Raw genomic sequence first — 14545 nt, 5'->3', positions numbered from 1 at the left:
TCATTATAATTCCTCTCATCTGACAATTCAATGTCAGCTTATAACGTGCATCTCACGTCAACCGCTCGTAGCCCAACTAAATATGAGCGTTAGTCAACGGCTTGACGCCTATCGGCGCGCAAATTCGAGTATTGTTCCCGTTTTCGCGTAATTGAAATGATAGAGACTCCTTTCTCGAACGTTTCCAAATTTCTTTAAAAAGCAAATCATTTAACATAAAACTCGACTGGTTTCCTTATTACGTGGTTTATTGTTATTTGATTGTTCATTGTTTATCTTAACATAGGTAGCTGCATTGTCGATTTGTTGTTCTCAAAAAATCATAAAAAGATATTTAATAATTTCTAAGAAAATTTTATTCTATAATTTGAATTATTTGAAAATTTTATTTTCTCCATTTCCGATTGAAAAATCATATTTGCTACAGCTGCGTGCTGCAACATTAAAGATTTCAAGCTGCAATTGTTGAACTGTTAAGTGTGGCAGTGTCACGTGAGCGATCATCATGTGACATATGTGATTACATTGCGCAAAATAATTTTTTTCCTTTGATCGTAATGAAACTTGTACATCTGTGAAGAGAACAATCTAGAAAAATACCATATTAATATAAGTGGAGGACGCTTGTCACGTGATCACTGTACGTTCATAGAATGATTTCTCTAGAAAATTAGAAAATGAGCTGGATAAAAGATTATGACATGACTGTTTCACACGCCATTTTAACGCGTCTCCGAACGGATTACCAAGTGAGCACTGGATGCTAGATGAGTTAGACAGTATGAGGCGCATCTCGGTAGCAGATTTTAGTTTTTTCGGATATAGCAGTAAACAGTCGGCTATATTGGTTGTCAAACAGCTGAGTTAATAGTAGAGTTACTAATTGCAGTATTTAAGTTGTAATCATGTACATGCTCCATTAAAAACAAGGGCCATAGTGTTGAATGTCCGAAGGAATAAATTATTGTATATTGACTAACAAGCAACCGCCCATGAGTATTTTTTGTGAGAAAGTTCTCGCCGCTGCAACCATTAAGGTATTTAAGACTTTACAAGAGACGTAGCATATTGACGAATAAATATATAACGAACAGTCTTATTGCCTTCCTATCGAATTGTTCGAGACGATGTTAAGAATGCCACGCACGAGTCGAAAAGACCGACTTCGTTTGCCTGTATTTGAAGGCGTGCAAGCCACAGAACATCTTCATTAGTTAAGTTCAAATTGCAAAGTTAAGTCAGAAATTGCAAAGATTAAAGGTTATGAAGCTTCCAAGCCTCAGTTATCGACGTCTGCGTGGGGACCTCATTGAAGTATACAAGTATATATATACTCATGGTTTATACAAGGTCCCCGAAGGATTACTAGAATCTGAAACAAGAACCAACACCAGGGGCCACGGCTATAAACTAAAAAAAAACTGCGCTGCAACTTCTCCACGCGACAACATTTCTTCTCGCTTCGAATCACCGACATGTGGAACAGCCTCCCCGATGACATCGTTGACGCTCCGAGTATGAACGCGTTCAAGAACAGACTAGATAAAGCTATGGAGAAATATATGTTCAGTTCAGACTTGAAATGCCTAGCACCATATCGAACCAGGTGAAAGTCGAGTGGCTATTTCAAACTATCGTCAGTCATGAAAAGAACCGGTAAAATGACATGATTTTAGATCTTCTGTGAACAATGCACGAAAAGTAAAAGAATAGGCGGCAGGCCACATCAGGCCTACACTGTAGCGCAGACATCACTATGTTATGTGTCTTATGTTATACACTCAGAAGCATACACTCAGAACCATACACCCAGAACCATACACTTAGAACCATACTGTCAGAACCACGCACTCAGAACCGCACACTCAGCACCACAGTGCAAATGTTTGACTGTGAGATAACGTGGGGCGTGTGTCTGTAAAGTAAAATTGTACGCTGGTGCGTTATCCTCAAGTGACGCTGATCATTTGGTTTAAGCAAACTTTCTCTCTAGAACTCCCATGCCAGACTGTCACATTATTTGCATTGTCAATGCGATTATGTTCGAATTTCTTTTCATTAAAGGGGATTTTCTGTGTTATAGGATGAAAAGTTAAAGTACGGAGTTAAATTCTATATGTACTTATTTCTATCGCTATCGAATTTATCACTTCTTCTAATTTATTGTCTTATTAAACGGGCTCTTACATGAACCATGGGCTCCTGGCAGAGCGGTTTCGCTGCAGGTAAGCGCACCAAGAAAGGAAGAGTCTGGCATTTTGCTGGCCAACATCGAGGCGCTCATCCCACAAAGAGCGCGTCACAAGATTGGCGTGCTGCGTGAGATGGCCGACGACGGTGGGATCTTTATGATTACACTAACGGAGTCGCACCTAAGAAAAGATATCCTCAATGCAGAAATTGCAATGGAAGGGTTTCAACACTACCGTGCGGACCGGAAGGAAGGGAGAAAGAAGGATGGAGTAATTGTCTACCTTAGGAACTCCCTTGCAAAGAAGCATTGTAGAATTGAGATCGAAATCTGGAAACTCTGACAGCTTTGTTGAACATGTGCTACTCCACATAAAAAAATTTGACCTGTGCGTAGCCATAGTCTATAGACCGCCTGCTTGTCCACTGAAAAATTTCAACAAAACCCTTAAGGAAATATAGACCAGGGTGGCTGAACTGGGTGACCCAGCCTGATAATTGGAGGGGGGGGACTTCAATCTCCTACGAATCCGTTGGACAAGCCCTGACGGCTTAGAGGTCAATGACCGCGACACAAGTCAAAAAGCCCAACTTGTGAAGTTTGCTGCGGAACACTTGCTCAGTCAGCAAGTACGACGGCCGACAAGGGAACACAATATCCTCAATCTCTTCTTCACTAATAATGAATGAATGGTGGTTGAAGTTCGGGTTGACGAGACCTCACTGTCTGACCAGCGCTTAGTGATGGAGAAAATTGGAATTGAAACCCATCTCATGTCTATACTCCAAGAGAGACTGGCAGGACTTAACTTCCACAATCGAAGTACGGATTGGATGGCAATCTGGAATGAAATTGACGAAATCGATTGGAGAGTTGAGTTTCACGAGATGAATGCAGAGGAAATCTACACAAAACTGTGTGAGAAACTAGCACAGGTATGTGTGCGTCATACCCCGAGAAAAACAGGCCTTAAAGTCCGCAGCATTCCGGTAGACCGATGAATCCTTATGAGAAAACACAAGCGATTAAATAAACAAATAGCTGAATCCACTAGTGATATGAGGAGACAGAGGCTAGAAGATTTGCACAAGGAAATCGAACTCGGGCTGCAGGACTCGCACAGGATGGAAGAACAAGCCGCCGAAGAGCGAGTGGTTGAGGTCAACAAAGAGAACCCCAAGTATTTTTTAAATACGCTCAGTCCAAGGCTAATATAAAGACGCCAGTAGGCCCACTTAAGGATAACGAAGTCATTGTCGGAGATGACCATGGCATGTGTGAGTTACTGGGATCACAGTTTGAATCAGTGTTCAGTAACCCCCGCTACTCAGGGGAGGAGAATGAAATTGAAGTTCTCCAGGAGCTGCCAGGCGGCGATCCATCCTGGCCTGGGGCTGCTACGTCCGAAACAAATATTAAGCACCACACGCTTCATGCAGTGGCACAGCACCCCATACCGATGATAGTAATACGCTGTGATAATAAAATAATTATAAACATATACATTAATATGAAGTTGTGTGCGCCGCGTGGCTGATGAAGGCAAGTCAAGAGGCCTGCCGACGGTCGACTGGGCGTGTTGATCAACTGCCCTACATTCTCAAAAAGGAATTTTAAACATTTATCCTGGGAGTTTGCTGATTCTTGTTAGCTTATAAGCTACCTAATAACAGTAGGATGATTTTGCTGTTGCAATGATTTATACATATCACTACTCATAGTTTTAATATTATATTTCTGGATTTCAATGTTATTATTATTGATTTGCTTAGTCTGCAAATCCATGCAGTGAACATGAATTACAGTCATTTTTTGTGACTCTAACTAAATAAATAAATTCACCTAATGGATAATTTTTCTACTCACTCAAGTGTCGATTAGCCTAACCTTGTTTCGGGTTCTCAATATCACAAAATTTTACCCGTAATCGACCAGGAGATCGCAGAAGATCGACGGAAACTAATTTATACCAATTAACTCAATTAACTTCCTAACTTCAGTGCAAGACACCCGTGCCCCAGGCGTCACCGCAGCCCCAAGTGTCAGAGTGACCCACATTGATGGCCCAGTGTCCCGCGAATGGGTCAGAGTGACCTACATCAATGGCCCAGTGTCCCATGAATGGGTCAGAGTGACCTACATCAATGGCCCAGTGTCCCATGAATGGGTCAGAGTGACCCACATCAATGGCCCAGTGTCCCATGAATGGGTCAGAGTGACCCACATCAATGGCCGTGACCTCAACGCTCAAATTACGCCATTGAGCGCGAGCTCTTCGAAGAATGTGAAGGGAAATGTAAATATTTAATCTACAGTATAGCGTCTCTATATTCGAAAAAGTTATTGAAGACAATGGAATAAAATTTGAAGGACATTAAAATGTTATTGAAGCAATAGGCCTATATGGAATTTGTGGCGCGTGTGGCGGGCATAAGAGCGGCGGCCACTGCGGCGTCCAGCCACACGCACTCCAGCAGCTTCTTGTTCAGGTGAGTGGCTTGGCTTTACTCATGTGAGTGAAATGTGCATGTAAAATGAGAGATGATTTTAATATGAACTCTTTAATAAGATATTAGCGGACTCATAGGTTCTAAATTACACTTATCTTACAAATAATTACTCTCATGATTTGGCTCAAAGTTCGCCCCCACGAAGCCGAGATGAAGTCGTTGCTGCTGTGCCTCTTGCTGCGGCTGCCAGCGTTAAGCCAGTCGCTGACTAGAGGGGCCAGGTTAATTAGCTCCTCTTTATCAATACTCACCAATTAAATATGTATATGTTATTTAACTGCGTTCTCTGCATATAACAATGTGGTTTATGGCCAGAGCCACCCCGTGTCTCGTGACCGCTGGTCTCGTGACGTCATCGGCGGCCGTAGATTTACAAATGGCCTTATTCTTATGTATTCTTCAGCGATGAACTAAACCTTTTTGTGAAATGTAAATTAAAATTAGGAAATAATTTAAATATTTAATGCATGAAGTGTCGTTCTCTTATGAACATTTGTTGAGGGCAGCTCGACTTCCCAGCGTCGGCGCAGCGCCTCCGAGGGTCGGTGAGGGACGCCGGCGACGAGGGTGAGTGGCCTTTATTTTCATTGGATTTTGCGCTCTTTACTGTTATTTACTGTATACTGGAATTCGCTGTATTTAACATCCATATAAAGCGCGATCGTATATTATGGTTGCTTATGTTCGTTCAATTGGCCTCCTAAAATCCCACCGAGGCACCCTTATTCCGTCATCGCTCAGAAATAAACTTTTGAAAATTAGTTGAGTTTTTTCACTCTTTTTCCCCTTTTCCCTTATTGAAGTTTCATAGTAAAATATACTGATCACGGCTTCCATAAAGAGTTTAGTGGCAAATCGTTCACTACCACGAGCTCCCTAAAGTTTTGTTATGAACTATAAGCTTGCCGGTAATAAAATGTCAATAAGTGAACACAATTAAAAATGTTCTGTGTGAACTCGGCGCTGTCCGGTATGAAATACAATAAGTAACTACGCAGTCAATTTTCAATATTAGTATATATGAAATTAGTTAACAAATGAGTGACTTGATAATAGTTCCAACTAACATGTATCGAAACCATTTTAATTTGTCCAATTCTGAACTGATTACCTCCTTCATGTTGCACGCTCCGGGTCTATCTCTGATTGGTGCAGGATTAACGTGGACGTAGTAAGTTAAACGGAAAACCTGTTATTTCGTACGTTTTTATTTCAATTAATTTTGAATTTCGAAGTCGCTCTGCAGGACTAGCACGCATGAGATGCTGAACGATGGTCAACTCATGACCTTCCATCATTAACCTTTATAGTGAACATAAAGATGATAGAATAGAATAGAATAGAAGTGTCGGCGTTGAAGAAATAGGCCCATGGCCTGTTGCCGATTCTTGAACTTTTCGTGACTTGATTCACAAGGGATCCGGCCTTTGGAACCCGATCTTTCTATAACTGACGATTGATTGAGATAGCTGCTGGACTTATTGCCTGATCCGTAATTTGCTAGGCATTTTAAGACTGAACATATGCTCCTGCATAGCTTCGTCTAGTCTGTTCTTGAAGGCGTTCATACTCGGAGCTTCAACGATGCTATCAGGGAGGCTGTTCCACATGTCGGTGACTCGAAGCGAGAATATAATAGGAGATTACTGAGCCAGTCATAATTACATATGACAACAATTAAGCAATTCTGTCCGGTGATCTTCTATCACCCTCTAGGTTATCATACGTAACCATCTTATAGCGTGTTCTGTACCCACATGCTAGAGTCACGCTCAGTGACGTCATCCCTGTTAAGGCCTATATATATCTCGATCTGTGCACCGCTCGTCAGTCGTAGCGGAACTGCCTAGCCGTCACCTTGCTAGCCGCTCCTCCAGCACGTACTTGTGCTGTGCCTGTCAATCCCCTTACTTCTGTACTCACCGAGCCACTTTATTATTATAATAGATCTAGTGTTAACCATTCGTTTCACTGGTCCTGCCTTAGTCATACTTGGAACTACTAGTATCCTGACTCTCAGTTACAAATCTATCAGGGGGTCGCAGAAATAGATCCCTGACAATTCAATTGACTAGAATATGATGAATTGTAATATTTTCATCAAAGGCTGTTTCTTCATAATGGCACATACTTAACGTTCAATAGAAACATATCACTCATGCTCTTTAGTACGGCGTTTAAGTGGGGAAGAAGAGTGCGACACTCCCCACGGGGAAGATCTGCATCGCCTTGTCCACGTCCCCGCTGAGCTACTGCTGCGTCAGAGGCCACTACCTCTGACTGCTTCAGCCCGCTGAACTCACCGCTGGTTTTCCGCTGTTCACCTCACCATCGCAAATTGAGTGATTTTTTACAATTTTATTTAGAAGAATTATTCGCTCTATATGTCAAATTCATTTTAAAGTTTAAGAAAGAATGCATATTTTCACGATGAGATGCGTAGTCAAATACGGCGCCCTGCAGCCCTGTTATCTGAGCGTCTTCATATCTTCATACTTAAATAAGATTGCTTCTCCCCGGCTATATTCATTACCCTCTTTGGAACGCAAAATAAATGGGAAAAGAAGTAAAAATAAGAAATAAATACTAACCGCTATATATAAATTTGAGTAGAGCAACGGAAGACCGAATATTGAGATGGGAAAGCGCCAAGTCCGGGTCCGAAATTGGGTCCGATAAACGACCCTGTGGCGACCGTACGGCCGATGGCCAAAGGAAGGATAAGGACATGGCATTTTATTATAAATTTATATATAAATTTCCTGCACCAATTCAACGGAAAAAATGAGAAAAATGAATTTAGAGCCGCTGTTGCTACTTGCTAGATATTTAAGTACAGTTGATGAATATATAAGTGTTGTTGCTGAAAATACAGATGTATATGAAAATAATAAATATTTTGTTATTATAAGTAGCGTTGCTGCGTGATAAATATCTGTTCTAAATGATGAACACATATACGTCACACAAGGGAAAAATGGCATCGCTATTCCTACGGAGTCTCACTCATTTATCTGAGTTCTCCTTGATGTGTTGGTGTACATCTTGTACTAATGTAGGATACAGTAAGTTCAAGTTTTTTGGGATGGTGTCAATGCTTCATTTCTTTCTCTTGAGAATGACTGTACTTGCCGCAACCTTCTGTGCTTCATAGAGGAGAATGACTGTACTTCTTGAATGCGTTATATCTTTATTCAGTCTCAAATTAACAAATTCCACATAACCGACATATTCTGGTGTTGAATTTCAAGATGCAGACGAAAGAGGGATTGAAGTGGGTATTTAATGAGCGCCCAGCGGATGTCCAATGGGTGCTCAGTGAGTGTCCAATGGATGTCTAGCGGATCCCCAGAGGATGTCCAGTGGGTGCCTATTACCCTGAGCCAGCCACTATATACACTGTTAGAAAATACGGTCCCACTGGCATTCTAGTGGCCGGTCGCCCCGTGAAAATAAACATTTTCGCCGTTTTTATAAGATGTTTTACGGATTTCTAGTGTTAAATTAGAATAAAAACGGCGACACGGTGTTTCTTTTCACGTGCGGACTTGCAACAGAAGCGTAACACCGTTAAGGGTAATTTTTTTCAAAGTGAAATCAAGGCAGCAGTAGCAGCTAATGAGCTTGGTTGGGAAGCAGATTTTCCCAGCGGGGTGGTACCCCCGGTACGTCCCCAACCATTCGGACTGGAGGGGGAAAATTCACTAGTTAAACAATTGAGCGCTCAACAATAACTATAGTTTCCCTTCATTAGCAACAAATACATTAACTTCACTTAAAAACACTAGACAAAATGCTTTAATTACCGAGAACTCAATTTACCTAATTTATAATTAAACAAGTAATAATTATTAATTACTTATTGATCTTCAGAATATTTTACGAAACTGCCACGCACTTAAGCAGCTGAACGAATCAAAGGGACACTGAACTAATTTAACGGAATCGTCATCTTCCGATGTGTGGATTGCCCAGTAGGAGAACATATTTGAGTCCTGATCGTAATAGCTATTGTATCATTGCGATGGCTATTGTATCATTACAGTGGCTATTGTATCATTGCGGTGGCTATTGTATCATTACAGTGGCTATTGTATCATTGCGGTGGCTATTGTATCATTGTGGTGGCTATTGTATCATTACAGTGGCTATTGTATCATTGCGGTTGTTGTCATTTCACTCTACTTACGACTTGGTAATACGGCGTTATGCACACCATCCCGTAGTTGCAAAAAGTCATGGTATCTGTAAGACGATAAATTAGATTACAATGAAAATTAATTACATAAGAACACAGTTTTAGTAGAATAAATTTAATCAACTCACTAAAAAGCCAGTAATTCAAAATCAATCGAGTAAAAAGCATGAAATTTCAGATCTCATTGCGTGACTCCATAACAAGTCGCTAGCAGGACGCAATACAAACCAAAGGAGTACTTAATATTAAGCAAAAAAACAAAGATATATCCTGAAGCTTTTTGACCTACGGAATACAAAACAATATATAGCCCCTATAAGTTTTCAACATGATGAATGCAAAATAATATACAGCGCCTGCAGATATTCAACACATGGGGATAGTTGACACTCACTTTTCTTCCCGTCATCTTGCCCCACTTGGGGCGTCTCTGGTAACACCGTCGGGGAACCATCATCCTGCAACCGGAAAAGTATATTACAAACAGAAAATTTATTTATTATTGATTGCAAACTCACTAATTTACGCAAGTATCCCATTACAAAGACAGCGTCCTATTCATGTTCCACCCGCGCACCATTTTTCCCTCAAAGCTTTCCTTTTAAAACCCCAAAGACCGGAGAGTATTTTGCTTACGCATACAAACGCAATACACAAATATACGCAAGCAGTACACTGATTATTATACGCAATTTTTATTTCTACATCGGAAAAAATTAAATTATTTTCAACGTAAGTAAATAATTGAAATTAATTTCAGAGTTGAGATTTTGCAACTTCAAGACCATGAGTATCACTAAGGAAACTATGGATGGGTTCTTTCTATCGAATTTAAATCTTGCAGTTACAGAAAGCTTCCTCGCTCCGACTTAAAACGACAATTTAAAATTTGGCTACTGATCCCACAGTTTGAGCTATAATATTAAAATAACTTATTTAATAACAATAAAATTATGCTAACCTTGTCACTCCTGACTTCTAGCTGAGAGTCGTCAGCCTCGCCGACAGCAGCGCTGGCAGCCGCGGCTACCAGCAGAAGGAGGCACAGCAACGACGTCTTCATCTTGGTTTCTTAGGGCGAACTTTTTACTGCAAAAAGTTTTTAGATTAAGAAATAAATACAGCTTAATGTTTCAACAATGACAGAGGATCAATCACAATAGAAGTCATCAAATTTAAAATTGTGGCCAAATTGGACTAAGCCAATAGGCCGCGATTTACACGTATGAGAATTGTTGGGCATTTTAAACAGTGGCGAATCAAAGAAGTTTAAGTCTAAACAAAATCCTGGATTCAAAAAGCAATTAAGTGCAGGCTACGGAGAAAGTCATTTCTTGGAGCCTATCTGTCCAGCAAATAAGAACAGCCAAGACACACACATTTTACATGTTCATATTACCCACATAAGTAGAATAAAGATGCAAGTCATTTAATTTATTAGTGAAGCCAAGCCACTCACCTGAACGAGAAGCTGCTGGAGAGTGTGTGGCTGAACGCCGCGCGGTGCCTCTTTTATATACTCGTATTATCGCCCATTTGCACCCTAAACTCTGCAAATGCATCTTGGGAGATAAGCACTCTTATCTCGAGATGTGACGAATAAGCGCGGATTACATTGACTATAAGGGATGTCTTGTTAACGTATTGATCTCTTTAATGCTCGTTGATTAATGAACATATTATAGTACAAAAACATTCCTGCGCTGTTTCCGGAAGTTTTGACTTCTTAGTACAAATTTTAAATGATAGTTCTGAACCCATCATCACCCCTGATGTGCCTATCATGATAAAATTGAAAGTAGTTACTTGAAGAATGCCCAGCCAACAGTACCAGGAAAAAACCCATTGCATCGCACAGTTAAACTGTCTACATAGGTTGTACATTAAATGTGTGGTTTCTTTCTTAAAAAGTTAATAGGCTCTTTAAAATACAAAAGAAATCGATAAGTTGCATACGAGGGAAATTCAAAAAGTTTGTGGAAAACTTTCTTATTCTTATTGGAAAATTTATCGACATTTCTTCATAATATAACCGTAATATTTTTCAGTTCTCAATGAAATCAACTAGCAAGACCTCTCGGCATCCCAGAGAACCTTCCCTCTTGAACAGTCAGATTTTTCTTTGACTGGCCCACTTCTTCCCCTGACCAGCCACTAGCTGCTTAGATCGCGAATTGTCCTAAGGATTGTACTGGTAGAGCCATGTTTCATCCTCGGTCACAACCCACGTAAGAAAATTTCGAAATTCCGATAGAAAAGTCTGCCCTTGATTCCTGCCGATCTGGGTGCAACAGCCTGGGATGCCCTTGAGCAGAGGGCTTGCTCAGTCCAGAGATTCAATGATTTGGCTGTTCTTCCACCCAAGCTTCACCTTGAATTTGATGTTTGACCTGGCCTCGATTTCGGCAGATGCCATGTCGCATGAACGGCTGTTGCTTTAAAAACAGCGTCCCGCGTTTGCAACATTAATTTAATAATTCATTTGAGAAAACGTTATAAATATTGATACAGGATCGCTCTGGTGCATTTGCATCATTTGTTTTCGGTGTAATGTATATGGTAAATGTACGTGTGTTTATTTTTAAATGAATACACTTTTTTACAACCCGGCACTTCCGCATGCGCAGTGAATCAGGTTGGCTTCGATGAAGATGAACAGGCATTGGTTGAGATGAACAGGCCTTCGAAAGCCGAACAGGCCTTGGTTGAGGCCTCAACCATCCGACGAGTTCAAGTTCAGGTTCAAGTTCAAGTTCAGTTTCAGTTATGTCCTTTTCCACTAACTTTTTGAAGCACCTTCATATAATTTGCATGACGTTCTTCACACCTTTTAGTAGACTCTGGAGCATCCTAGTAATTCTTGAAGCATCCTCGTAATTTCTTGAAGCACCCTCGTAACTTGCAAGACGTTCTTCACACCTTTTTATTAGACTCTGAAGCATCCTCATAAATGTTGCTCATATGTCGCCGTAACAGGGGAGGGTTGTGGGTGTAGCGCACATAGCATTATAATGGGAGGCATGAGGGTTGTGGGTGTGACGCACATAGCATTATAATGAGACGCATAATGAGACGCAGGAGGGTTGTGGGTGTNATAGCGTGACACGGAAGGGTTGTGGGTGTGATGCACATCACACTATAGCGTGACACGGAAGGGTTGTGGGTGTGATGCACATCACACTAAAGCGTGACACGGGAGGGTTGTGGGTGTGATGCACATCACACTAAAGCGTGACACGGGAGGGTTGTGGGTGTGATGCACATCACACTATAGCGTGACATGGGAGGGTTGTGGGTGTGATGCACATCACACTATAGCGTGACATGGGAGGGTTGTGGGTGTGATACACATCACACTATAGCGTGACACGGAAGGGTAGTGGGTGTGATAAACATCACACTAAAGCGTGACACGGAAGGGTAGTGGGTGTGATAAACATCACACTATAGCGTGACACGGGAGGGATGTGGGTGTGATGCATACGATAAGTTAACCTCAACTAGACGCCTGTCGGTTTGCTTGGCTGAGGCTTCCACTGCTTCTAAACTTGTGCAGTTGGAACCTCATACGCGTTCATTTGGTCCTGTGTAAGCCATACACACATACAAGATACGCCAACTTAAAATCTTTCTCCTCCTATGATTTTCAGGCTGCAGCTTTGAAAGTCACGTCATTCGATTCGTAAATTAATATCAATCCTTGAGAAAAATTTATTTTAAGGTGAGCGTCTACCCTAGTTTCTTGTTTTCTATATTTTTCATTTCATTTTGTGGGAAGAACTATTACAAATCGAATAAAAAATACCCTTGGGCTTCAGCTGTCATGGTTTTATCGTGAGGTCGTTTTGAACTTTTATACAATGAACATTTTATAATCATTGTTTATAAAGATTTCTTAAATTAAACAGGTATTTATAGATCATTATTCGAGTTAATTGCAATATGTTTGCATTCGTTTCAAAGCTGTGAACAAGAAGCGTTCAATAAAGCAATAATCATGGGTTTACATGCAAAAATTTTTGCGTACGGTCGTTTTGAACTATAATAAAATGACCATTTCATTACAATATTTACAAATTAGTATTTCAAAAATGGTATTTATAGATCATTATTTACGTTAATTGCAATGTGTTTGCACTCATTTTAAAGCTGCCAAGGATACGCGTTTTGAAATTTTATAAAATGACCAATTTTTATAAATAAGTATTTCAGAAAAATCATATTTATAGTTTATCTTTAGCGTTCAACTCCACGAGAATAATTCTAAAGACGCGTGATGGCACGTTCAATCCCAGTAATTGTCAACGGGAAAGCTGGGGCTACAGTATCAAACAATTGTTTGGCATTTTTCTCTATTTTCAATAAATTCTACTTATTTGGCTCCCATGAACAGTTAAAATTTACAAGATAGGTACGCCTACTTAAAATCTATCTCCTCCTATGATTTTCAGGCTACAGCTTTGAAAAACACATCATTCGATTCGTAAATTAATATCCAGCGATCATCTGGTTACTTATTTTATTTCGTTATAGTTTGGATTATATATTGAAAAAACGAATGGGGGGGAGTCGAAAATTGAAAAAAAAATCGAAAAATATCCCCCACCCAAAAAATACCCCAAAAAAATAAGAATTTGGAAAAAGTGGTCGGTCAATCGTCAAAATATATTTAGTAAATTTTCTTTTTTGAATAATTTCTCAATCTAACACTGCGATATCGAGGAAGAAAATAAGTCTGTAGCCGTTATTCAGATATGGTCTTTACGAATCAAATGATATGTCGCTCGATGGTGTAGCACGTTAATTGAAGGAGGAGTTTTACAGTACCCCCTTTTTGTCGTTTCCTATGTATTCCACGTTTTCTTTCATATTCTCGAAAAATTTACACGAACAAAAAAGCCTCAGATTTTTGTTTTACATATGTGTACCAAGTTTCAAAAGGATCTGAGGGTAAATGCGAAAGTTTTTTTACCGGAACTCTCCCCTTGATTGCACATGTGTATTTGGTTCTTTATTGGATAAATTATCCGTGAATAAGTCTGTTATCCCATGTGCTTGCAGCAACCATCAATAATTCAGTAATTTTTCTGTAACATCATAGAGCAAGTAGAGAAAAATCTTTCGAATTTATTGACATTTAATCTTCTTCTCCAGCATAGAGCAGAATGTTACTCACTGTCCTGAATTTTAGTAAAATCTGTGCTGCGTGAATATATTTAGTAGATTTTATTTTTTGAATAATTTCTTAATCTAACACAGCGATATCGAGGAAGAAAATAAGTCTGTAGCCGTTATTCATGCTCATTAAATTATTATTTCTACCAGGATTCCTAGGAATTTTTGGTACTCATTGTATTAGTTGCTCCCAAATATATGAACAATTTTATATATATGCTTTATCTCTCGATTTTTACTCGCTTTTTCTGTTGGAAAAATCATGTTCGCAGAGATTTAGAAACTGGTCGCTCATGAGCCTCCTTGTGATTCAATGTTAGTGTCACTTTCGTTAAATATTTAACGCACTTGTGCTTGTAATTTTAATGAATTATTTGTGATTATATAGGCAGTTTTGAAATGTTAATATCTTTTTGTAAGGTTAAACCCCCAAGGCCTCGTCTTATTTAATATTATAATTTTTTTATTTAA

At 39.8% G+C, this 14545-nt stretch overlaps 1 protein-coding gene across 1 annotated transcript; it reads right to left on the bottom strand.

Annotated features, from left to right (window-relative positions):
- Positions 1-8193: 8193 nt before the first annotated feature.
- Positions 8194-10415, bottom strand: LOC108681503. Its single transcript, XM_018170539.2, has 5 exons — positions 10359-10415; positions 9861-9988; positions 9294-9357; positions 8891-8946; positions 8194-8387 (listed from the first exon to the last, which is right to left on the bottom strand). Exons 2-5 carry the CDS (start codon positions 9960-9962, stop codon positions 8238-8240), a joined length of 372 nt encoding a protein of 123 aa, XP_018026028.1. The 5' UTR covers positions 9963-9988; positions 10359-10415; the 3' UTR covers positions 8194-8237.
- Positions 10416-14545: the final 4130 nt, after the last annotated feature.

The sequence above is a fragment of the Hyalella azteca genome, unplaced genomic scaffold (genome assembly GCF_000764305.2).
Source record: "Hyalella azteca isolate HAZT.00-mixed unplaced genomic scaffold, Hazt_2.0.2 contig15216, whole genome shotgun sequence".
Classification (NCBI taxonomy): Eukaryota; Metazoa; Arthropoda; class Malacostraca; order Amphipoda; family Hyalellidae; genus Hyalella; species Hyalella azteca.
The sequence above is the reverse complement of the archived record's forward strand: the minus strand, read 5'-3'. Positions and strand labels throughout refer to the sequence as shown.

Excerpts from the sequence above, each read along its gene's own strand:
- LOC108681503 (XM_018170539.2), bottom strand. The coding sequence starts at position 9,962 with ATGAAGACGTCGTTGCTGTGCCTCCTTCTGCTGGTAGCCGCGGCTGCC. Across the intron at positions 8,947-9,293 it reads GCAAGATGACGGGAAGAAAA|ATACCATGACTTTTTGCAAC; the intron begins GTGAGTGTCAAC and ends ATCGTCTTACAG. Across the intron at positions 8,388-8,890 it reads TAACGCCGTATTACCAAGTC|TCCGAATGGTTGGGGACGTA; the intron begins GTAAGTAGAGTG and ends TTCCCCCTCCAG.